This window comes from Scomber scombrus, chromosome 6 (assembly GCF_963691925.1).
Source record: "Scomber scombrus chromosome 6, fScoSco1.1, whole genome shotgun sequence".
Classification (NCBI taxonomy): Eukaryota; Metazoa; Chordata; class Actinopteri; order Scombriformes; family Scombridae; genus Scomber; species Scomber scombrus.
In genome coordinates this window covers 3,876,507-3,903,222 of record NC_084975.1, presented here as the reverse complement: position 1 = coordinate 3,903,222, position 26,716 = coordinate 3,876,507, and the positions used below count along the sequence as shown (strand labels likewise).

Genomic DNA, 26,716 nt, shown 5'->3' with positions numbered 1-26,716 from the left:
TAATAAAAACAAGAAAGATATAGAAAATCGCAGCTCCATCCTTTAAAAGTCCAGCTTTTTAAAAATCTAGATCAGGTCAGATGTGGTTTGGGTGTAAAAAAAAAAAAAAGCAGCAAAATCCTCCTTTTTTTCTGTTTTCACACCTACAATAAAGCTTTCTCCAATCTCTAACTGTTAAATAAACAGCATCTGGACTCTACAGGTTAATACAGTCCAGCAGGTTTGATGTGTGTGGGTCTGGTGTAGTCTGCATGGAGCATTGTTTTGTTTTTTATGAATAATAACAGAGTCTGAAAGTGTGTTTTTAAACAGCAGCAAAAACAACGAGAAAGATCAGATCTACAGGAGTCCTGGGGGGGGGAAACCAGTCAGTATCTGGTGTGACCACCATTTGCCTAACCCTGCTTACCCATCTCCTTCGCATAGAGTTGATCAGGTTATTGATTGTGGCCTGTGGAAGGTTGGTCCACTCCTCTTCAATGGCTGTGCGAAGTTGCTGGATATTGTTAACTGGCCACAATCAACAACCTGATCAACTCTATGTGAAGGAGATGGGTAAGCATGGTTAGGCAGGTTTTCTGACCCCCCACCCCCCCTCCCAAGACCCCCTCAATAAAGCAAAACTGCACATTTCAGAGTGGCCTTTTATTGTTGCCAGCCTAACACACACCTGTGCAATATTCATGCTGTCTAATCAGCATCTTGATAAGCCACACCTGTGAGGTGGGATGAGAGAAGTGCTCACTAACACAGATTTAGACAGATTAGTGAACAATATTTGAGAGAAATAGGTCTTTTGTGTTTATAGACAATGTTTTAGATCTTTGAGTTCAGCTCATGAAAAATGGGAACAAAAACAAAAGTGTTGCGTTTATATTTTTGTTCATACCAGACAAATAGCGGAGTAGAGCTGAGGTGAGGTGGTTTAGGCCCCGCCTCCCTTTAGAGATGTTCCAGGTACGTCCAACTGGGAGGAAGACACTGGGACAAGACCTAAAGACCTCAACCTGATGCTATCATGACCCAGCCCTGGATAAGTGGCATTAAAAGAACGGACCGATGGATGGGAGGATATAATAAACCATCTATTTACAAAACAGATGGAACAGTCTGAGATGTCTTAAAGAAAAATGAGCGATTTCAACAATATATCTCAGTTTTTTTTTTAGATTATTTTGCACAGAAGTTGCTGATTGACAACATTTTTGCACAATGTTTAACCTTCATATCGTCCTCCCGGGTTAAATTCACCTCGTCTGTTTTGACTGTTCCTTCTTTCCTCCCTTCCTCTTTTCCTTTCTCCCTTCCTCCCTTCTTCTTCCTTTCCTCGCTCCTTCCCTCCTTTCCTTACTTATTCTTTCCTCCCTTCCTCTTTTCCTTTCTCCCTCCCTCGCTCCTTCCCTCCTTTCCTTCCTTCCTCCCTCCCTCCTTTCCTTACTTATTCCTTCCTTCTTCCTCCCTTCCTTGACTCGAGGACAACAGGAAGGTTAATATATGAATGACCCCGTCTGTTTTGACTGTTCCTTCCTTCCTTCCTCCTTTCCTTCCTCCCTCCTTTCCTTACTTATTCCTTCCTCTTTTCCTTTCTCCCTCCCTCACTCCTTCCTTCTTTCCTTTCCTCCCTTCCCTCCTCTCCTTCCTCCTTTCCTTCCTTCTTCCTTTCCTTCCTTCTTCCTCCCTCCCTTCCTTCCTTGACTCGAGGACAACAGGAGGGTTAATATATGAATGTTTTAAATATGAACACAATATGTATTCATTGTTTTTTTTAGATAATTCTTTTGTAGTCAGGGTGGAAAAAAAACCTTCACATCTTCACAATTTAACTTCCTCCTGAAACCTGACGTCATACTTTTTGGGTTAGACGCCTTCGCCCCACCCCTCTAACGTCTTGATGTCAGATATCAGATTAAACAGAATTACACACATTGTTTGACCACATCACAGAAAAAAAAAAGAAAAAAAAAAAGCTCCTGAAATCATTTTATTGCCCAAAGTTTTGAATCGATTACATGAAAAGAGCTAAAATCACAAAACCTGCAGCAAAAAAAAAAAAAAAGCATTGCAGATAAAAATCAAAGTAAAAACCGGCCTGTCGTCATTAAAGCTGTGAACACAATAAGTTTCATTTGTTAATGCTCCACATTTAAAGACGGTTTCACTCTTATATTTGTTTTGTTTATTTTTAAAAAAAAGGCTCCAGATGATTCAGAAAGGTGCTTGTGTTGTTTTTAAAGGAATATTGCAACATTTTTGGGAAATATACTTGGGAAATTGAGCCACTTTAACGTATTAAAGTCACATTAAACATGTTTTTCAATCTATTTGTGGTTAATATTTGTGCATCAATATTACTTTAGTGTATTTATAGTCTGTAATTATCTCTCCACAGTTGCTTTAAGTGCATCGTTTAATCCAGAGTTAATGCTTGTAGTCTGTATTTCACTGTTAATGCTCCTCCAGATGTGTCACAGCTGGATTAACTCACTCACTGCTTAATGCTATTTACTTTTCTTAAATTCAGATACATAAAAAGGAGTTGCAGCCACATTTAAGGAGTCCTCCACGTTTGATTTATTATTATTAAACTTTTACACCTGTCTGCTGATGGATAAAACATCAGCTGCTGCTCCACTGTGCTGCTGCCGTTACCGTGGCAACCACAGGTGACATCAAACAAAACACCAAAAAAAAAAAAACAACCAACCAGGACTATAACTTCAATCAATGTTGAATGCCGTGTTAGCTCACACTTCACATGCTTTTTTTTCCCTTTTTTTTTTTTCTTCTTCACATGAGCGATTATTGATCAATCAGGCGATTAAATCAGATGTTGTGACCTCAAACTGCCACATCAATCATATCAGGGGTTAAAAAAAAAGGATAAATCCACTTTTATTTATTCCATCTTGAAGTCTCCTGTCAGCTGTGATAATGTCGTCACATCTCGTGTAGTTGCTCGCAGGTCTGTCGCTTATTTAGTTTGTGTAATGCTTTAAAAAAAAAAGTGTAAATAAAAGTGGAATTATCCTTTAATTTTAATCTTATTTATCTCGAGGTAAGAAACCCAAAAGCATATTTCCCAACATGCCTCGTTATTCCTTTAAATATGATCTGTTCGGGTTCATAAGCATCACAATATATATATTTATTTTTAAAAAAAACAACAAAAGAAAAATCCCACAAATCAACATTTTCATTACACGTCAGGGGAAAAGTTGTTGTTTATCTTTATTCCGCCGCACATGAAACGACCTATTTCATATTTACTGATTAATACTGAGTGGAGGTTATGTAATAAGGAGGTTATTATAAGTTTGACCTGTGACACGTAGCGGCGGTGGTGGCGGTGGCGAGGGGCGAGGATGATCGGGGCGCGATGGAGATGTTTGTCAGATTTAAAAAAAAAAAAAAAAAAAAAAGATATTTATTTATATATATTTATATTTATATATACGCTGTCAGCAGTGTGGCGGAGGAGATAAAACACACTACAGGTCACGATACGACGCTCTGCCCGTCTTAGAAAACATCTTCAGCAAGAGAGAAGGAATGACTTTTTTTTTTTTTAGACTGAAAGAGACAATATGGTACAAGAAATTACAAAAATAAGATTCTCAATAATCTTAAATCCTTTTTACATTCTTCTTCTCTCTTCTCGGAGGAGGTGCGGGGAAGGAAGGAGGAAGTGTGGGGGGGGAGGGGGGGGCGTCACTGAGTCAGTCTCTGCTGTTCACTATGATATGAAGGCAACTTTGCAGCTGTTGTTGTGAGAGTTTTCTCGTAAGTGTCCGTGGCCGTTGGAGCAGCCGTTGGCGTCCTGCTGTCGACACGGCGCTCGGACGGTCGGAGGCGATTCGGGATCCGTCGGGTCGGAGCCGCGAGCTTCCCTGTCGAAGCCCAAGATGCTGCTGATAGAGTTTGGCAAATCCTGAAAGAGACGCAAAGACAAGATGGTTGTTTATTTATTTTGCTGAAAAGAACTGGAAGAAATGACAATTAACCTTTGTGTCGTCCTCCCGGGTCAAATTGACCCCGTCTGTTTTTACTGTTCCTTCTTTCCGTCTGTCCTTCCTCTCTCTTTCCTCCATTCCTTCTTTCGTTCCTCCATCCCCCTTTCTTCCTTCCTTCCTCCCTCCTTCTCTCTTTCTTTCCTCCCTTCCTTCAACCCCCTTTCTTCCTTCCTTCCCTCCTTCCTTTCTTCCTTTCCTCCCTACCTCCTTCTCTCTTTCTTTCCTCCCCCCTACCTTCCTCCCTTTGTTCTTTCCTCTGTCCTTCTTTCCTTCCTTCCTCCCTCCCTCCCTTCCTTATTCTTTCTTATTTTCTTCCGTCCTTCCTTCCCTCCTTCCTTCCTCCCTCATTTTCTTCCTTCTTCCTTCCTCCCTCCCTTCCTTATTTCCTCCGTCCTTCCTTCCTCCCTCCTTTCCTTCCTTCTTCCTTCCTTCCTCACTCCCTCCTTTCCTTTCCTCATTTCCTTCCTTCATTCCTTCCTTCCACCTTTCCTTCCTTCCTTCCTACCTCCCTCCTTCCTCCCTTCCTTTCCTTGACTCGAGGACAACAGGAGGGTTAAAACAAAAGATTCCCACCTATTAAACTTAAAAATCCTTCAAACTTTCAGTAAAAAACAATAAAAAAATCTCTTTATTTTATTTCCATTGGTTCATTTCACGTCTATTTGTTTAATTTAAACCTGCAATCTGGGACTTTTACATATATAAATAAATGTTAATTACATTTAAGCTCTCACCAAACAAGCCAGATAAATCTCTGTATATGACATTATGTGTAGAGGGTTTATATATTAATTAATGTTAATGTCGATAATCCCAGAATACACTGTTCTGTTGTACAGCTGTTAATATGTCACTTTATTAACATTTAATTTATTCTCAAGTGAGAAAGTCAATATTTAGATTCCCAATGTATGCTCAGTTTATTTAAATAAGGCGTAGCTGGTCGGCATACATCATAAAACAGGTGTAAATAGAGTTGTTGTAATTCCTCTCGCTGCCAGTAGGGGGAGACAAAAGCTCTGCACTGCAGGTTTAAATGTGAGCATTAATACAAATATTAGTGTCTTTTTATCTCCTGTTAAAAACCAGAAAGATGCAGAAATATTTAATGATGATTATATGTAATACTTTAAAATGACTCTGATGGTTAAAAAAAATGGTTGTTTGTGTTATTAAATGAAACAGCGAGGAAAAAACTACTAAAATACGTCATGAGAAGAATTATTTTCAGGTAAAGAATTAATTTCAAAACTTTTTAAATCCACAAAAAATTTTAATTAACTTGTTTTTGTTTGTTTCCATCCACTAAACCTTTGTGTTTACTTCAGGTAAAATCTCATTTTCTGTCACATTTATCTCCTGATGAGATGCAACATGCAGAGTTTCTAAAATGATTGTGATGGTAAAAGTTGTTTGTTTGAAGAATTAAAACTAAATTCAGGTGTAAATTACATTCTGTTCAAACTCTACAATTATATTATAATAAGAAAAACAACTAATTTACATCTAAAACCTGTCAGGTCATGAATGAATCTCAAAACTGAACCAAAAACCCAAAAAACCTTCAATGAATTTTTTAAAAAACAACAAAAACCAAACTGCTCCATTCAATAAACCCTGATGTTTACTTTTGAATATATTGAGCTTTAATACAACATTTCTGTCTCCTCTGAAAATGAAACCTGCTGAATTTTTTATTTATTATGTCTTTTTAAATTATTCTGATGGTATATGTGTCGTTTGAAGAATTAAAACTAAATTCAGGCGGGAAACTGATTGTGTTGCTTTCAGTCCATTAATGCAGAAATGTTCAAATACTACAATTATATTATAAAAACAAGATAATGAATTAATCTCAAAACTCAATAAAAAGCAACAAAATCCACAAACAGACCCATTAACTGAGCTCTTTCTGTCTATTTAGGTCAATTTTCTGCATTTATAAAAAAAACCTTTCTGTCACATTTTGTCTCCTTTAAATGTAATAAGTGTAGAAATGTTCATTAAATCATCTTTAAAATGATTCAACTGCTTCATTCAGTGGGTTTTTAAGCTCATCTGTGCTTTTCTGATACTCTCAAAATCAGAAGTAATGAACTTCTACACAAAATGTTGCTGTTTAAAGTTCATTAACAGCTAAAAATGATTAAAACAGACATAATTTAACATAATAATAATATATATATATAATAATATTTAGCATTTTACATCATAAACATTGTTGTTGTTGAACGTACCTTACACCTCCTGATCTGCAGGCCGATGCCTTCTGATTTCTGAAGGATTTCTTCGATGTCCAGTTTCATTGAAAGCTCGTTAATGTGCTGAAACGACAAAAAGGAAACGTTACTTTACTTTTAACCTTTGTGTCGTCATCCCGGGTCAAAGTGACCCTGTCTGTTTTGACTGTTCCTTCTTTCCTTCCTTCCTTCTTTCCTTCCTCCATCCCCCTTTCTTCCTTCCCTTTGTCCTTTCTTCCTCCCTCCCTCCTTCTTTCCTTATTTTCCTTCCTCCCTTCCTTATTTCCTTCCTCCTTCCCTCCTTCTCTCTTTCTTTCATCCCCCTACCTTCCTCCCTTCCTTCTTTCCTCTGTCCTTCTTTCCTTCCTTCCTCCCTTCCTTTCTCCCTCCTTCCTTTCCTTCCTTCTTCCTTCCTCCTCCCTTCCTTCCTTCTTCCTTCCTCCTCCTTCCTTCTTTCCTTTCCTCCCTCCTTTCTTTCCTTCCTTCCTTCTTTCTTTCCTTCCTTCCTTCTTTCTTCCTTCCTCCCTCCTTCCTTCTTCCTCCCTTCCTTCCTTCTTCCTCCCTTCCTTCCTCCTTTCCTTCCTTCTTTCTTCCTCCCTTCCTTCCTTCCTCCCTCCCTCCCTTCCTTCCTTCCTTCCTCCCTTCCATCTTTCTTTCATCCTCCCTTCCTTCCATCCTTCCTTCTTCCTCCCTTCCTTCCTTCCTTGACTCGAGAACAACAGAAGGCTTAAACATTCAGGTTTATTCTAACTTTTGCTCCTTCGCTGCCAACTTTAAGGCAATTTTGTAAAGTGTAGAAAATATTATGTGGACACTAACGATCCTGATTTTATAAGAATCACAGACTATCAAATCAGTGTTGCTCAGCAGGAAACTGTTAATATGAGACAGGAGAGAAAAATAAACTGTTAATAAAGTTGTAAAATAAAAAATTTTAGAGGCGGAGAGCCGTAACACGACTATTGGAGCTGTTACCTCCCTCAGTGAGGATAAGAAGCATCAGGATCAGTTTACCTTGAGGATTTCATTGAAGCCGTAATTCTCTTCCATGATTTTCTGTTTCTCGGAGTCGAGGATGGCACAGCAGACCAGCAGGTGGAAGTTCTGACAGGGAAGATCCGTCCACATCACCTGGAGGAGGAAGAAGAAGAAGAGGCCAGATATGCTCATGTTTAGATCCAAACCATCAATAAACTGATCTAGTAGCAGTTTATGTATCTTTCTTTCCTCTCTCTTTCCTCCCTTCCTTCTTCCATCCCCCTTTCTTCCTTCCTTCTGTCCTTCCTTCCCTCCTTTCCTTCCTTCTTCCTCTCTCCTTTCCTTCCTTCTTCCTCCTTCCTTCTTACTCCCTTCCTTCCATCCTTCCTTCCTCCCTCCTTTCCTTTCCTCCCTTCCTTCCTCCTTTCCTTCCTTCTTACTCCCTTCCATCCTTCCTTCCTCCCTCCTTCCTTCCTCTCCTTATTTCCTCCCTCCTTTCCTTCCTTCCTTCTTCCTCCCTTCCTTCTTCCTTTCCTTCCTTCTTCCTTTCCTTCCTTCTTCCTTTCCTTCCATCCTTCCTTCCTCCCTCCCTTCCCTCCTTCCATCCTCCCTTCCTTCCTCCTCCCTTCCTTCCTTGACTCGAGGACAACAGGAGGGTTAAACTAAAACTCTTGAGGGATGAAGGAACAAGTCACTCAGTGCAGCAGTTTGACTCATTTATGTGTTTTTAGTAGTTTCTGGACAACAACAGAGGTCTATGACGCAGAGGAATATCATATATCAGACTTTGGATACACAGCTGGTTTGACCTTTAACCCTCACATACTGTTCATATTCTGACCTGTCACTATTTCCTCATATTTAGTCTCTAAATCATTCAGAAACACTTTCAGTCACAGTTTATTCTTTAGTTGTTATGCTTTGTGTTTCCTTCACAGTCAATAAAATGATTTTATTAGTATAAAAATATATATATAAACACAAACACGTCTCCAGATCGAACACAGAACGCCTAACTCACCTCCCAGAGTCGCAGGACGTCCTGGAAGCTGAGCTCCCTTTTAAATCTGATCAACAACCAGCGGAAACAGAAGTACAGATAACCTGAATCCTGAGACTCTGCAAAAGGGAAAAAGAAAGAGGATAATAAATGTTTTAAAAAGATACAAAACTGCAGAAACACAGCAGCTGGCTTCATCTAACTTCTGACTTACTGGATACAGAGCGAAGAAAAATGTGTTAAAAGCTCCAAAAAGTTCACATTTATGAATATTTCCTAACATCTGGGTCACACTAACATCTGCTGTGAGTGAGAATAAACAAATCCACAAATCTAAAATGTTACTAAAGTGATAAAAACAAACAAAAAGTACAAGAATCTACATGCATAGTATCCTCAATATAAAAGGAAAACCTCCAAATATCACCAAATTACATGAGTCTGATAAACATTATTGCACAAGTGAAAAAATAATACATTGCACAGTTGAACTAAAAGTAATATTATACCTGAAATACTGATAATTAAACATTTAAAAAGTGCAGATTTTCGTACCGAGGTAATTCCAGAAGGACAAGTCCAGCAGTCTGAGCAGAGTGCTGAGCTGGATCAGCTGAGTCTTCATGCCCTGCATCTGCTCCTCGAAGTTCTGGTGCTGCAAAAACACACAAAAACACAAAAAACACACACTCATTAATAAAGATGCACAATATACAGGTGGCTGATATATTATTGGCTGTAAGTAAGGTATTATAATTATACTGTTATTGTTGTGATAATGAATTTTGAGTTGATTTAAAATCTGGGTGCTTGCTACTTTTGGTCTAGGTTTTGTTTAAATGGGCTTTTTTATTTATCTAGTTTTAAATGTTCAATAAATTCTTTCTTTTCTTCGCCTGTCTGTGTGTGTGTAACCTTCCCTTTTAGTGCTGTGAGGTATAACTGTAAAAATTTGCATGAAATAAAACATTTGTAGTTGTATTGTAAAACCTCTGACTACCAATAAAAATCAAAATTATAAATAAGAAAGAAACACGTGTCTAAACCATAGACTGTATATAAGAAATGGACGTAACATCCGTGACGTCACCCATTGGTTTGTGGACTGCTGCTCGGAGGCCAATAGTATCGGATCTGAGCAGCGTCATCTTGAAAATTTCAGGTGCATGCTGGGTAAAATAAAAACATGGATTCTACTTATATGGGCATCAGGAGGAGCATGAGGCGCCCTCCTGAACCTGTGAACCAATCAACCTGTCAATCACGATGTAGCCACGCCCTAATGCATACCCTGCTTTATCGTCACATATAAAATCAGGGAGGCCAAAATGTCCCAAATGAACATCATACTGCATTGAAGAAGGCTTTAAACTAGCGATTGAGACCATAAACACATTTTGAAAACGTTTACTGAGGTTAGAAATCAAGTGAGAAGTTGGTGAATTCGCCCCCTGGTGGCCTTTTGATAGAATGCAGTTTTAAGTTACTTCCGCGTTGGCCTCATTTCTGTTAATTAATCATTAAAAACACAAATCGACGACTCACCATTTGGTCCATGAAGGAGACAAAACACCAGAAGGCGTCGACCTCGTTCTCCATCACGTAGAGAATGGGTGAGAGCAGGTCGCTCATCCCCTGAACGTAACCTGAACACGACGCAGAATCATTATATACACATAACTACAGCCTCTATAATAACATTTATTATTAACAGGTAACAGGAAGAAGATCGATCGTGTCTCACCGAGGTCGAAATCGAACATGCAGTACGTCATCAGGATGTCGTGGAGGAGAACCAAGCCGGGGTTATCGATGCCTTCGTAGAACCGGTTTGTTCTGTCTGTTCGGTTCACGTCTTTTTCTGAAGAGACACAAAACAGACGATGTTAAAAAAACACGAGTGAATCAACAGCCGATCCCCAGACAAAAGTGGACCAGGTACAAAACCGTATCAAGTTTTATAGTTGAAACCTGATTATTTATGCTTAATAACATTTGTAGTTTAACCCTCCTGTCGTCCTCCTGGGTCAAATTGACCCCGTCTGTTTTGACTGTTCCTTCTTTCCTCCCTTCCTTCTTTCCTCCCTCCCTCCTTCTTTCCTTCCCTTCCTTCCGTCTGTCCTTCCTCCCTCCCTCCTTCCTTCTCTCTTTCTTTCCTCCCCCTACCTTCCTCCCTTACTTCTTTCCTCTGTCCTTTTTTCCTTCCTTCCTCCCTTCCTCTTTTCCTTTCTCCCTCCCTCTTTCCTTCTTTCCTCCCTCCCTCCTACCTTCCTTCCTTTTTTCCTCCATCCTTCCTTCCTTCATTTCCTTCCTCCGTTCCTTCTTTCCTTTCCTCCCTTCCTCCCCCTCCCTCCTTTCCTTCCTTATTCTTCCTTCCTCCCTTCCTTCCTTCTTCCTTCCTCCCTTCCTTCCTTGACTCGAGGACAACAGGAGGGTTAATTGACATTGGGACGTTATTATTGTTTGTGCAAAGGGAAAGTGTAAATATGAGGAAATAAATCGTTTTTTGTATTTATCAGGTCCTACTAATCCCAAATATCTAGGAGAAATTAAAAATGCATACCTAACAAAAGCTCAGGTCTCGTATAATTTGAAAATGAGAAAGTTGTTTTTACAAAAAGATTAAATATCTTATCACCGCAGCATTAAACAATAATACATGTAATATTATGATGTGCTTTAACTTTTTGCTTCAAATTCATATTTAAGTTCTGTGACTGACTTTTAAAAGCTTCAGTCTAAATACTAAACAATGATATTTCTCTTCAGCTATCTTTGCTTTGTTTAACCTTAACCACAACAACAGGAAGTAGAAACAATCACAGGGGAGGACAGACCTTCCCACATCCTGCCTGCTGACTTCCTGACCACAGCTTAACTTATCTCTCTAGCTCCATAAAACTACACCACCAAGTGCAGATAATACTCAAAATGTATTATCACTCTTTCTTTCTTTCTTTTCTTTTTTTAAATTCAGGATTCAGCCTCACCGATCAGACTCCTGTAGTCTCTGAGTCTGGAGTTTCTCTTCTCTTGTTCCTCGCTGACAGACTTCCACTGCAGCTTCATCTTGAAGTATTCATCACTGTGAACAAGAAGAAGAAGAAGAAGAAGAAGAAGAGGAGAAACACTTCAGATTCAACGTGAAGCAAAAACAACAACCAGAAAGTTATATAAATACAATGGTAAAGAGTGTATTAAGGCACATATTTGAAAAACTACACCAGAAAAGCTGTATTTGGTATCTATATTTGATGGATTAATGTATTAACTGGTGATGATTTTAGCACTACTGTCATTATTATGTGCTTCATGCTTTGTACACACTTTTCCAGATGTTCAAACTTTTGTTATTTGCTGATATATGTGTGTGATATGATCGCGTCCAGAGAGGGGGAAACATATCTCCAAATGAAATTCAGTCACAGTATTCATACGTTTTGGCTCTCTGCAGGACTTTCCTCTCCTCCAGCGTGCTGTTCCACGGAAAATATCCCAGCAGGAACTTCCACACCTCTTTCCTCAACGCGTGACAGAGTCCCTGCAGATAGAAGACGAGAGTAGAGAAACACGATGAGTCTCTGATCATCGGAGGAGACGACAGCACGCTATCCAACACAGTGGACATGTGTAATGTGGTTTAAAATGACTCAGATTAATGACAGAGGTGAAACATAATAATAATAATAAATTGAACTTGCCCCTTTGAAGATAAGGTGTTTGAGGTGAGGCACGTTGAGCATCCTTCCCTCCTGATCCTGATGTTTGGTCCACTCCTCTGCAGACAGCGGCTCTCTCCTCCTCACCTGCGGCCTCGTTCCCAGGTCGACCTGATGATCAGCCAAACAGTTAAAAGTTTAATTTAATAGTAGCGCAGCTGTGTGTCTGTTTGTGAGGAACTGAGAATAAACTGAGTATAGAAGGTTTCAACAGAACCACTGATTATTATCTTATTATCTGCAACATGTCATTTTCTGTAATGTGTGATTTTTCTGTAATGTGTTAAATTCTATCATGTCATATCATGTGAATTACTGTAACTTTAATGTACAGTATGTAAGGTGATTTTCTATAACATGATTTTTCATAACGTGTAATTTTCTGTAACATGGTTTTCTATTACGTGAATTTACAGTATGAAAGGTGATTTTTCTATGATTTTTTATTCTACAAGATTTTCCGTAATGTGATTTTCTGTAACTTATGATTTATGTAACGTTTGATTTTATATAACATCTACCAGCATCCATCATTCACCTCTCCACTGGAATAAAAGACTATATAATGGCGCTTTTCCACTATAGAGTTCTAGCACTACTCGGCTCGACTCGACACGGTTCCAGGACAGACCATTTTCCATTATTACGTTTTATACGCGACACAAAACACATAAACAATGGAGGACATGGAGGCGATGGTGTAATTGCTGCTGTATGAGGCTTTCTGTCTCACACAAAGCAAGAACATTGAGCCGTATGGATGTAACTATGGTTCTAACGCTGCTGCCGGTATTTAAAAATGCCGGGTTTGATTCTTGTGTGGGACGGCTCATGACTCTTCCAGTGACTCTCTGACCAATCAGTGGCCGGCAGTCTGTTGACGTCACATTTAGTATCGGCTCGGCTCACTTGGAACCTCAGCAGAACAGGTACCAAAAAAGCAGCAGGTACCAGGTACTATCCCTGATGGAAACGCAAAAAAAGATTTGAGATGAGTTGAGTTGAGTCGTGCTGGAACTGTGTAGTGGAAAAGCGCCATAATTGTGTCGCTACCAACTACACATAATGTTTATTAAAACTACAGCTTCAATGTAACCAAGTACATTCACTCAACTACGGTTCATAAGCATAAATATGAGTCACCATTTTTCTGCATAATAAGCACTTTTGATGCTTTAAAGTACATTTTGCTGATAGTACCTTTGAATTTTTACTGAAGAAAGCTGCAAAACTTTTTTACTTCTAACACACTATTTCTACATTGTGGTATTCATACTTTCCTTCCATAAAACATCTGAATAATGTGAATAAATCTTCCTCCTCTGATTAAAACCAAATTATTTGTGATGCTTATATGTGAACATGTCCGTCGTCTCACCCTGGTGATGACCTCGAAGCCGGGCTCCTCCTGCTGGTTGATCTCTAGTCCCGGGATGATTTCACCCAGCAGGTCGGCCACTTCCTCCGGGGGCCGCTGTTGATGCTCCTCCGTTCCCCGGATGACGTCGAACAGGTAGTTGGTGACTTTAGAGAAGCCGCCCATTGTGGTCAGATACGGTTCCCTCCTCAACTTCTGCCAGAGACAAAGACTTCAAACTTTAATCTCTGACAACTGAACTCTACTTCTGCTTTTACCATGTTTTAAAATGTCAACTTTTGCAGCAGCAATTCACCAGAAGCTCCGTAAATGACTGTTAGAGTAATGTAAATAATGAAATATAGACATTTTTATTCCTTTAAACTCTCATTTTTTAAACGTAATCTAAATTTATTGTAAATTTGCTTCTTTTAACATGAGCTTGTGTCTGTGTATGTGACAATAAAGTCTCCTAACCCTCCTGTTGTCCTCGAGTCAAGGAAGGAAGGGAGGAAGAAGGAAGGAAGGGAGGGAGGAAGGAAGGATGGAAGAAAGGAAGAAGGAAGGAAAAGAGGGAGGAAGGAAGGAAGGGAGGAAGAAAGGGAGGAAGAAGGAAGGAAAAGAGGGAGGAAGGAAGGAAGGGAGGAAAAAGGAAGGAAAGGAGGGAGGGAGGAATGAAGGAAGGGAGGGAGGAAGGAAGGAAAAGAGGGAGGAAGGAAGGAAGGAAGAAAGGAGGGAGGAAGGAAGGAAGGAAGAAAGGAGGGAGGGAGGAAGGAAGGAAGGAAGGGAGGAAGAAGGAAGGAAAATGAGGAGGAAGGAAGGAAGGAAGGAAGGGAGGAAGAAGGAAGGAAAAGAGGGAGGAAGGAAGGAAGGGAGGAAAATGGAAGGAAAGGAGGGAGGGAGGGAGGAAGGAAGGAAAGGAGGAAGGAAGAAGGAAGGAAAGGAGAGAGGAAGGAAGGAAGGAAGGAAGGAAGGAAGGAAGGAAGGAAGGAAGGAGGGAGGGAGAAAGGAAAAGAGGAAGGGAGAAAGCAAGCTAGGGGCGAGGAAAGAAAGAGAGAAGGAGGGAGGGAGGAAAGAAGGAAGAGAGGAAGGAAAGGAAGGAAGGAAGGAAAGAAGGAGGGAGGGAGGGAGGAAGCAAGGACAGAAGGAAGGGAGGAAAGAGAGCGGAAGGAAAGAAAGAGAGAAGGAAGGGGGGAAGGAGGAACAGTCAAAACAGACGGGGTCAATTTGACCCGGGAGGACGACACAAAGCTTAAATCTTATAAAATATCATATCCATGTGAGCATATCATCTATTCTGTGTTTTCTGACATTTCAAAGTGACATTTTTTTAGTTTTCTTACGCCGGCCAACGTGTAGTTGTTGTCGTCCATGAGGTTTTCGAAGGACTGGGACAAAGCTTTGTTGGGTGTGCTGACTAACAGACACGTCGCATCATCAGGTGACCTTAAAAAACAAACAAACAGGAAACAGACAAAAAAAAAAACAGACTTCAGATTATTTTAGAAATAAACGTCACTGGGATGGTTTTTGCTCCTGCGTCTCCTCCGGATCTCAATCATTCAGAGCTTCATTTCACTACATGTTTTCAGACTTAGAGTAAAGGTGAGGATGAGAAGTGAGTCTTAACTGTGATCACATTTGTCCACGTCGACCCTGATTCGCTTATTTGGGGCGAAGCTTCAAATATTCAGTTTAGGAGTGAGCGAAAATTTTATTTAGTTAGGTGGCTTCTACTTTTTTGTTATGAAACAGATGTTTTTCGTTTAAAAAAATTCTCTTAATATTACAGATTTTCACCATAATACACATGAAGTATAACACTACATTATTCAGTGTGTTATCTGGTGTTCAGATTTGTAGAAGAAGCAGGAAAAAACTGAAACCAACGATATTAATTTGACTAATAAAACAACAGCAATAAGTATTTAATCTGTCAGGCAATCAGACTGAATCCAGATATCTTCTCTCTGGACCTCTACAGACCGTTACGTCACATCTGTGAGGTCATTGAGCCGTCAAGAGGATAAAATGAGACTGAAGACTTCAAATTTCAAATTCATGACTCTGTAACTCACTTCAAAGTAGAGCTGGGCAATATAACGATATTATATGGATATCATGATATGAGACTACATATCATCTTAGAAGTTGGATAATATCGTGATGCGGCAGAAGTGACGTCTTTTCCTGGTTTTAAATGCGGCATTACAGTAAAATGATGTAATTTAATGAATTTACCAGACTGTTCTAGCTGTTCTATTATTTACCTTTTACCCACTTTTAAATTACTGATGATTATTTATCAAAAATCTCATTGTACAAATAATTTATGAAGGCACCGATAGTCATCCCTACACTATTGTTGCAATATCGATATCGAGGTATTTGGTAAAAAATATTGTGATATATGATTTTATCCATATCGCCCAGCCCTACTTCAAAGTGTTTTTCTATTAAAACAGTTTTGATATGTGCAAGTTTGCTGTTTTGAACAATAGCTTCAACAAATCTGGTTAACTGAGGAGCTTCACATTGTAGATGGACCAAATAGAAACCTACCTATGCTCGTCTAGTTTAGCAGATTATAATAAACAAACCCATGTTATCAACCCTGTTTCCATATTATTCTATGAGTCCATTAACGTACACAACAACAACAAAAGACATATTTTACATAGGATATTGTGATACTTTTACTTCTATTTTTATTATAATGTTTAATACTCATTAATATTATTATTTTCTTTTATTATATCATCACTTTCATGTTACTGGAGCCTCAGCTTCACAACAACAGCCCATCTCTTGATTTTTTAAAACACCTTAATTTAAGATTTTGATGATTTTGATTTGTTTGAATTTCACTTCAATATATTAAAATCATTGCTTTTATTTATTTTATATCCCTGAAAAGAACGACACGTGGGCAGCAATTCAGAAGTCTGGACATAAGCTGCTCTACATTTAAATCCAGAACCTGTGAGTCAACAGCTTTTCTTCTTCTTTTATATTTATCTCTGCAGACTTTAAACAGCGTCTAATAAACCATCCAGGAGACCGTCAGTCAGCAGGACGTCACACGAGACGATCGATGCTCCGCGCCACTTAATGCAGACCGTTTCATTATGAAAGGCTTTGATAAGAACTTTAATAACAGGTATCTGCTGCGGAGCGTAATCTAACACGGTATTCTGCTCAGAGAGGAAGAGAAACGACCACATCACACATCACACATCACACACTGTAAATCACATGAATTAGCATATAAATGACATGTTTGAAGAGCTGCCATGTTTCAAGAGGCAAAAAAAAGAAGATAAACATTTCATCAATAATAATAATAATACTAAAAATGATGAGTTCTGCTTAAACTGAAGTATATGTAAGAAGACTATTTGCTGTGAAGACCCTCAGCAGGTTTATCTGTGATTTATAAACACCTCATATATGCCTTAAATACTGGCAGCAGCATTCATATCATCTTTCTATATGTGAATTATAACCTGAATAATACAGGATTTTTGAGGAATTTTAAGTTGAGTTTAAATATATATATATAGATTACACAACAAGATATTTGGGTCAGTGACAAATAAGGGTTAGTAAGATGAACAATTTAAAAATAGCTTTAAAAATAGATTTAAAAGCAGCATCAGGTTTGTTAAAATGTACATTTAGTATTTTTGTTGGTTTTATATCATTTAAAATGACATTTGCACCATTTTTTAACCAAAAGTAAGACTGAATGCTCCTGAAAATGTCAAATGGTGTAACCACAAAAGAATGATAAATATTACATATTTTATCACCTACAGTGTATTTAAGTGGACTTATACTAATAATTACTTAATTTTAAAAACAATATTTTATCCACCTACACAGAAAGAAAGAAAGAAAGAAAGAAAGAAAGATAAAGGAAGAAGAAGAGAAACAAAGAACAAGAAGTTGAAGGAGGAGAGAGAAAGAAAGAAAGAAAAAAGTGGAGGAAGAAGAGAAAGAAAAGACAAAAAGTTGGAAAGACAAAGAAAGAAAGAAAGAAAGAAAGAAAGAAAGAAAGAAAGAAAGAAAGAAAGAAAGAAAGAAAGAAAGAAAGAAAGAAAGAAAGGAAGAAAGGAAGAAAGAAAGAAAAAGGAGGAAGAAGAGAAACAAAAAACAAGAATTTGGAGGAAAGAAAGAAAGAAAGAAAGAAAGGAAGAAAGAAAAATAGGTAACCACAAAAGAATGATAAATATTACATATTTTATCACCTACAGTGTATTTAAGTGGATTTATACTAATAATGACTTCATTTTTAAAACAATGTAAATGGTTCCTGATCTCCATGGTTACCAGAGTAAATGTAATATTTAGAACAATTGTATTCCATTACCTTTATTTAATATAAAGTTATAATGTAAGATCATGCCAAACTAGTTGATATGGTGTTTTATTGAGAATTTACTGTTTTTAAGCAAGTTGAATTATTTGGTACAAAGTTTTTATGGTTACACCACTTAGACATTTTTAACCATAATCCTCTAATATATTCTCTCTAAATGGATTAAAAGCAGAAATTTGATGCTGGGTCCACAAAAAAAGAATGTGTGCAAGTTATTCATACGTTTATTGTCATTTTTTAACCCCTTTAAATTTAAACTAAACCACATGGACACAAAGAAGTAGTACTCACTCGCTGAGCAGAGCGAATCTCCGCAGGCTGTCCAGGAACTCTCTGCTGCCGCCCTGGTGGAAGTGAAGAGCGGGCGGCGAGGATGACGACTCGATCAGTTTGAAGTGCAGGATGGACCAGCCTTCCTCTTTCACTGTGACGGACCGGAGGTCACTGAGGCTGAAGCTGAACGCCCACCTGCTCCTCTCGTTGCTGTGGTTCAGGGAGCCTGAGAGACGAAGCGGAGGGAACAGTCAGGAACAGTAGACGTGACGACAGGTTTCTGACACTTTCAGAGGCGTTAACGTGTCGCAGCAACGCACTCAAACGTGTCTGTTCGGCTCCTCCAGAGACAGAAACACTCTCAGTTCCTCCAACATCACAAAGCTTTTACTGTGACCACGTTTTATATCAGAACATGAACTCACATTACTTAAATGATGAAATAAAGACAAATTATATTAGTTTTATTATTCTGATGTGCCACAGGTTGCATAAATATCTTATTTACATTTACAACATATATCTGACAACACAGAAGCTACTTTTATGATATTAATTGAACTTTTTTGTTGTTAGATTTGTTAGATTATCTTCCTCTTCTCACTGTAATAAATCATAAACTCCTCCTTTCCATTATCTGAATCTTTTAACTGTGTTCAGACGTAAATATATTTAGTTATAAAATGTTATTTTTAGTCCTAACTGGTACCTCACCTCAGACTTTTCATATTTATTTTAGTTCTTTATCATTTTCTACTCGACAGCCTGAACTTCCTCATTTTTATGTTTCAGTAATTAAAGCAAACGGACAAAAAAGCAACAACATCTTAAACACTCGTGATTTCAAACGTTCAGTGAGGACCGTCAGTCTTTATGTCGTAGTAGTATTTCCTTTCTTCATTATTTTTATTTAATATAATTCTGTTTAATCAGATTTTAAGATTTTTTAACTTCCTACACCTCCTATACAGATGTTAGTGTACATATCAACACTTTACTTCTTTTATTGATTTTTTAAGTGCAAACAAATATATGAGTTAAATTTAGAGATGCACGCTGTTATATTATTATTCTTTAATGTGTTTTTCGTCTATAATCCTTGTTTATTATTAAAAACACTTTGTGATTAAAAAATAACAATTTAAAGCTGCAACAAATCAGTTGATTAATCAAATAATCAAATAATTAATCAGCAACATTTTGAGAATTTTTTTTCAGAAAGTCTTTTTTTTAAAGCTAAAATGATCAAATATGATTATTTCATATGATGCTGAACTCACTGTCTTTGAATTTTGGACGTTAATCAGACAGAAAAAGACATTTAAAAACATAGTATTGAGCTTTAAGAAGTTGTAACAGGCACTTTTCATGATTTTATGACATTTTATATATTAAATTAATGATCAAATAATTGAAGAAATAACTGATTAATCGATAATGAAAACAATCATTAGCTGCAGCCCCAGTTAAATTACAGTATGCTACCTCTCTTAATGCCATAATCTTAATACCAACTCCTACATTCTAGCTGTGTTTTGGAGGTAATTTTTCCACCAACACTTGTAAAACTGGGTTTGAAGTAGAAGAAGAAGAAGAAGAAGAAGAAGAAGAAGAAGAAGAAGAAGAAGAAGAAGAAGAAGAAGAAGAAGAAGAAGAAGAAGAAGAAGAAGAAGAAGAAGAAGAAGAAGAAGAAGAAGAAGAAGAAGAAGAAGAAGAAGAAGAAGAAGAAGAAGAAGAAGAAGAAGAAGAAGAAGAAGAAGAAGAAGAAGACTCACCCTCTCCGTTTGTGCAGGGTTTCTTCTTGAAGGACACGGCGTTGATCATGTCCCACTCTGTCTCGTAGCTCTGCTGCGTCTCTAACAGCTGAGGCTTGTCTCCCGGACACTGGGCCCACTCCACCACAGAGCTGGAGTCCTGATTTAACACAAAAACACACACAATAGATCACTTTTTAAACTCCTGACTTGTACAAACACTCTGAGCTGATTTATATAGGAGGCCTTAAAGTAGTCAAACTTCTACTATTTGCTTCACTGGAGGGAAATGATGACTTAAAGCACACTAACCCGCTGCTAAGTCACTCACAAAAAATGTACAGTTGTGGCTGATTTTATTCGCAGTCTGTCTGGCTTTTAAAAGACATGAAAGCAGCTGTGAATCTTTTTTTTTTTACATTTATAGTCACTAGACGCAGAAACATCTTGTAATAATTATAATTTACCACACTGGCCTGAATATAAGATGTTATTTCACTTTGGAAGTTAAGTCATTTTTATATTTCTGGAGGAGATAATGACATGTTCATAACATAATAGAGACAGTAACACTGTGTCACCGGCTCCTACTGAGAGTGAGAGTCATATTTATTTTAAGATTCTGCTTCTCACTTTCAAACTCCTTCATAACTTTTCACCATCGTAACTTTCTGAACCCGCACTCTCAGATCCTCTTCTGCTATCCAAGCTCTCTGCTCAATCTGCCAATTTAACCACCACAGTGTCAAAACCCCGTCAGCCTTCTACCCCCGGCCTCTGGAGCTCCCACCACCCTCCCATCAAACATTCACAACTTTGAGTCTGTTTCCACCTTTAAATCCCGCCTGAAAACACACCTGCTGACTATGAAATCACATTCATGTCAAGTTCTGTACTGATGTTTATCTCTTCCTCTGTTTTTTGCTGATTTTATGATGTTTGATGCACTGTTGTTTGTTGTTATGTGTGTCTTGTAAGGTGCTTTGGAAGGCGCCTATAAATAAAATACATCATTATTATTATTATTATTATTATTAATGTTACTAGGCTAGTGAGTTTCTTCCAGTCTGTTAGAGTGAGTCATGTTCATGTGCTTATGATTGAGCTCTTTTAAAGCACTTTGAATTGTAATCTTTCACTCACACTGTATGTTCATTTAATGATTTTAATGCAAATCATTATTTTATGCTGCACTCATATTTAATGCTCTATTTAAGTCTAGCTTTTTATTTTCTTTGTCTCTATTTTTCTGTACTTTCCTTTTTTTTCTTTTTAAATTGTATGTTTTTATGCTTCCAATTCTTACTGTTATATGTTTGTTTTTATGTAAAGCACACTGAGTTGCCTCTGGGTATGAAATGTACTATATAAATAAAGCTGCCTTGCCTGCCTTAAAGTGTGTATTCAGCTCAGTTTAACCTGCAGTCACGAGTTTCTAAAGGCTTCTTTAACGTGTTTTTCTGCCGCGGAGGGCAATAAATTCACAGCGAGTGACAACAGCGTCTTTACTGCAGAAAAACAGCGAGGACTGTCATCATCTGTCACACGAGCAGAAGAAGAATTACTGCTGTCACAGATGACGAGAAGGAGCTCAAACTGACAGACAGGCGGTCTGAAAAATGATGAGTGACAGGAGAGAAGTGTGACAGACAAGATATACTAAAGTGGGATTTTCCTTCTGCTTTAATGGAAGGATTTCACTTTTATAAGAATTTGTCACTAACAGGATAAGTGTCATAGAGTGTTGTGTAGCGTTTAAAAAAGTGTCTTATATTCAGAACAATACTAAAATCAAAAAGGGGGCAAACTGAGACAAACCTTTCCAGCACACAACATGCTTGATGAGTCGACGGTGTCTTCCAGAGGTTTGTACTCCAACATGATTTCACCATACTGACAGCGAGGAGAGAGAAATACAGCCAACATTATATTTAATACAGACAGCAAACCAGGATAAAAAAACAACTAACCTCACACACAATTTATGACAGATGTGAAGCTGAAATATTTTATTGTTTAAACCGATCGCCTGACAGAAAATAACCCAGGTTCCAGCTTATCAAATATGACTTTTTTCTGATTATCTTGGCTTTTATAACAGTAAACTGAAAGTTTTAGACTATTGGTGGAACAAAACAAAAAAAGACGTGTGATGTGTTTACCTTGTCAACAATCCGCAGTGACCCGGAAAAGAGCAAATCCTGCTCGATCCCGTCTTCATCACTGCTCGGCTGAATGAAGACTCCTTCATGTTCAAATATAACCTGCGTGACAAACATTACATTCAGGTTAACAATCAATCAATCTTTATTTGTATAGCGCCAAATCACAACAAAGTTATCTCAAGGCAAATTACACATAGAGCAGGTTCTAAACTAGACCCAACATTCCCACATGAGCGACAGTGGCAAGAAAAAAACTCCCTTTTAACAGGAAGAAACCTCATGCAGCTCACTCTAACCTCACTCTACCCCAACTCGACCGGTTGGGGTAGAGAGGTTAGCACATGTTAGTACCTCTCATGTACATGTACCTACAAGTCGAAGATGATCGATACAGTTGCAATAAGAGAAACCGCCTGAAAATCCTTGTTATGGTTCATTTGATGCTAAAAAGACTGTAAATGTGTCAGATATCACTTGCTATGACTAACTCAGACTGCTGAAGCTCAATAGAAGCTGATCATCTACTTGTTACCAGCAGTTACCAGAACAGTAACTTGACTGCATGTAGTTTAGCTCAACCTCGAGTCATGTGGCCGTTGTTTTGAAGAAACTCTGTTATCTATAAACATATAGAACTACCAGACACACTAAACATTAACTAACTGACCTTTACCGACAATATGGAGTGCAGTGACTTTGCAAAAAATTCAGAAAGACCTGATTACAGTGTTTTTGTTCAGTCACTGATCTGAAGACACTTTAAAAGTTAGTATAAGGGGTCGTGAGAGGTTTAATGGGAGAGGAACGTTACCACTTTTCATAACTGGACTTAACACAAAGCAAACTATAAAATTAAAGATACAGGAATTAAATAAAAGGCAGAAAATCATATAGAAGACAGAAGATATGTTTCAGCTGTTTTTTAGGATGCTGTAAATGTATGTGCATATGAATTGTTATATTATCCATGGTGTCTAATCTTCATCTGAAAAGTAACTGAAGCTGTACAGAAAGTACATTTCCCTCTGAAATATAGTGAAGTGAAAGTAACTCACCAAGAAACAAAAAATGGTGATACTCAAGTAAAGTACAAGAGCCTCAGGACTATACTTAGCTACAGTACTTTAGTTATTATACCTAGTGACTCTGCACCCCTGATAGTGAGCTGATCTTTAACCTTTCAGGGGCCCGAAATGTCAACAACCATCAGCTAGCTCTGTTTTACTGCAGCTGCTAATGTTGATGTTACATTACTTTAGCCTTGAAGCCATGCGAGTGCATTTAAATATAAAAACTGAGAGAAAAGAGCCTCATTAGCTGACAGCAGACTGTAATGTCTTCATGGCATTTTTTTTTTTTTACCTTCTGTCAAATAAATGTAGCGGAATAGAAAGTACAATATTTCCCTCTGAGATGTAGTGAAGTGAAAGTAAGTCATCAAGAAGCACAAAATGGTGATACTCAAGTAAAGTACAGGAGCTTCAGGACTACACTTAGCTACAGTACTTTAGTAAATATACTTAATTACTTTCCACAACTGGGCTTAATACAACGCAAACTATAAAATTAAAGATACAGGAATGAAAAATGGCAGAAAATCATATAAAAGACAGAAGATATGTTCCAGCTGTTTTTAAGCTGTTGTATATGTGCACATGTGTAGTGAAGTGAAAGTAACTCATCAAGAAGCACAAAATGGTGATACTTAAAGTACAAGTACCTCAGGACTATACTTAGCTACAGTAGTTGAGTAAATATACCTAGTGACTCTGCACCCCTGTTAGTGAGCTGATCTTTAACCTGTCAGGGGCCCAAAGTGTCAACAACCATCAGCTCGCTCTGTTTTACTGCAGCTGCTAATGTTGATGTCACATTATTTTAGCCTTGAAGCCATGCGAGAGAAAAGAGCCTCATTTATTAGCAGCATTGACAGCAGACTGTAATGTCTTCGTGGCATGTCCTCCTCTCACTACTGCTGATGATGAGGATGATGATGTGGCTACAAAACAGCTAAAAGAAGCTAACTATCAGCTAACTCAAGTCAGCTGATAGCCGGTTTAACGGCAGGTAGTAAAACACGGAGCTGTAACTGATAAACATTATAATTATTTTTACCCGCTCAGACTTTATATGTTACTCTAAATCTTGACACACTGAGACAGAAAAAGCAGGTTAAACATGTGTTGTTTTGTGTTTTTTACCTTCGGAGCAGAATCCGCCGCCATGACGCCAGCTCGCTCACCCGGTGACGTCAGCAGCTCACGTGCCTGTCAACTTCCAAAACAATAGTGACAAGTCAGCTTCCGGTGGGAGGCTGAGGTGCGCATGCGCAGTTTGGGTTCTTTTTATTTTTTTATTTAAAGGACAAGTTCACAATTTTTCAAGTCTGTTTTTTAAAAAAAGTAGGTGAACAAATGAAGGAATAACTCTTATTATTATTACCATATTCTTTATGTTGTGTGTTTTATATTACTTATTAATAACATAGACTAGAAAAACATAACATAATAAATTACTAAATACAGCACTATGATGAAAACCTCAGTACAGATTAAATGTAGTATTATTATTATTATTATTATTATTATTATTATTATTATTATTATTATTATTATTATTATTATTATTATTATTATTATTATTGTAAGATACCCAAATGAAGGAAAATTCATAGACTAGAACACACAACATAAATAAATAAATGAATAAATAAATAAATAAATACATATATGCATACATACATACATACATACATACATACATACATACATACATACGTACATACATACATACATACATACATAGGATTTTCAGACACGTCAGCAGGTCCATGTCAATAAACATAAGACATAATAGAAAAAATTAAAAACTACATTAAATGTATTACATAGATATATATATATATATATATATATATATATATAGGACTACAGTATGCTGCTAAAGGGCCATTAAAATGCATTGCAGTATCTAAACAGTACAGACATACACATGGCAGTATTGGTTAACAGACATACAGATATGTGTTCTAATGCTTCCAAAACAAAGAGGAGTACCATATGTCACTTTGTATAGTCTCACTTAATGACATTATGACTTCTTTGTTTTTATTCATTAAACCGTACCATACATTTTCATTTTTCATTAAAATCCTTAACACAGCATGAAAGGTGGGGACATTTTTAGTAACAAACATATGACTTGCACTGGCAGTGCAGTACAACTTAAATTATTATAACAATTTATACAACAATATTACATTATTTATTACTATAATTATTACTATTCATTATTATTATTACTATTCCTCAGTCAGGTTTTGTTCAGCACACAGCACTAAAAACAGCTCTGTACAGGGTTGTGAATGACCTGCTGATGGCAGTTGGTGTCAGGTTCCCTTGACCTGAGTGCTTCATTTGACACTGTGGATCACACTACCCTCATAGAGGGCCTCCATACCACCATTGTACTGTCAGACTCTGCACTTAAGTGGTTTCAGTCCAATTGGAAAGGTAGGACTGGAATTTATCTCACTGGGAGGATGCAGGTCTCAGTCACTAATCTGGGTGTTAGGTTTGAAATTTAGCTGACTTTTGATGACATTATAAGACATCTATGCAAAACCTCTGTCTACCATCTAGAAAAACATCTGTAAACTCTGCCCCTCTCAAACCCTATCAGATGCAGACAAACTGGTCCATGCCTTTATCTCCTCTAGACTGGACTACAGCAATGGGCTCTTCACAGGGATTGCCAAAGACTGTCATTATAAATGTTGATTTTTAAAATGAATATAAAATTGCTGAAATACACTAGAAAACAGAAGAGTAATAGCACACATCTACACATTTGAATAGTTTTTCTAGCACAAAGTAACAGTTGAAAAGGTCCAAAAAACAATAGAGAATGTGGAATAATAAGTAGGCAGAATAATAAAGAGCTAGAAGAATCAATCACAGAATAAAGAGAAGGAAGAACAAAAGAAAAGTGTGATTGAAATATTAAAGTGTTGCTGAAAGCCTTCCATGTCTGTATTTAAACCTGTTGAGGGGCACACCTCTGCTGTCTGTCAACTAGACACAGGTGTACTCAATCTGCTCTGAATCTGTGCTCTCATAACTAGGAAGAGAAAACATTGCTCTGTTTGCTCTGCCAATAAACCAGACTTGTCTTCCTTTATGCATGTTAACTTCCATTTATAACCAATTCCAGTGTTTAACTCATGAATGCACTTAAATATTATTATTGAGTTTAATAATGTATGTTAAGATGAGTAAATACATGGAGCAGTTCTTCTATTTGTCTGCTTGTGTAATATATACAAACCCTCGCTCTCCCTAACTCTGGCTCCTAATGTACGATACTTGATGTCTCTAGAGTCCAGCCCTTTCCAGTTCGGTTATCCCTAAAACTGTGTTTGTTGTGCTAAATTGTCCAAGATTATGCGCCTCTCCTAATGTGGGACAGTTGAAGCGGAAATTTGTGATGCTCATCAGGAGGCTGAAAGGTCTAAATCACCTTAATTCATACAATAAAAACGTGTGCATGCCCATGTTTGCCCATGTCAGTAATTACAATTTTTTGCTGTTACAAATAATATAGTAATTTGTAACGATGTATTAATATTAGTCATATAATAATTTGCAACTTGCCTAAAAATAACAACAAAATAAGCATAAGACTGGGTCTCTTTCCTGATTATATAAAATGATCAAACCCTAAGGCAAAAATGATCTGCCTATGTTCTCTACAGGAAAAATATGGTATTGCACTTCAGTGGGAAAAAAGCTGCAGCACCAACTGTTAATAAGCAGTTAATGAGCCTCTCAACCTGCATCG

The 26,716-nt window shown here is 37.7% G+C and overlaps 1 protein-coding gene across 1 annotated transcript; it reads right to left on the bottom strand.

Annotated features, from left to right (window-relative positions):
* Positions 1 to 1,973: 1,973 nt before the first annotated feature.
* tbc1d15 (TBC1 domain family, member 15) lies at positions 1,974 to 24,126 on the bottom strand. The gene is made up of 17 exons (XM_062421240.1): positions 24,079 to 24,126; positions 21,875 to 21,976; positions 21,531 to 21,605; positions 19,734 to 19,872; positions 17,977 to 18,184; positions 14,648 to 14,750; positions 13,326 to 13,520; positions 11,930 to 12,058; positions 11,666 to 11,769; positions 11,219 to 11,313; positions 9,973 to 10,089; positions 9,774 to 9,874; positions 8,784 to 8,883; positions 8,250 to 8,347; positions 7,265 to 7,381; positions 6,248 to 6,334; positions 1,974 to 3,928 (listed from the first exon to the last, which is right to left on the bottom strand). The coding sequence occupies exons 1-17, from the start codon at positions 24,100 to 24,102 to the stop codon at positions 3,734 to 3,736; spliced, it is 1,989 nt and encodes a 662-aa protein (XP_062277224.1). The 5' UTR covers positions 24,103 to 24,126; the 3' UTR covers positions 1,974 to 3,733.
* Positions 24,127 to 26,716: the final 2,590 nt, after the last annotated feature.

Bases quoted from the DNA above. Each gene is read 5' to 3' on its own strand.
- tbc1d15 (XM_062421240.1), bottom strand. From the start codon at position 24,102: ATGGCGGCGGATTCTGCTCCGAAG. The intron at 11,770-11,929 runs GCAAGTTCAATT...TTCTATCTGCAG, and splicing joins AACACCTTATCTTCAAAGGG to GGACTCTGTCACGCGTTGAG. The intron at 8,348-8,783 runs GTACGAAAATCT...TCCCTTTTGCAG, and splicing joins GTCCTTCTGGAATTACCTCG to AGTCTCAGGATTCAGGTTAT.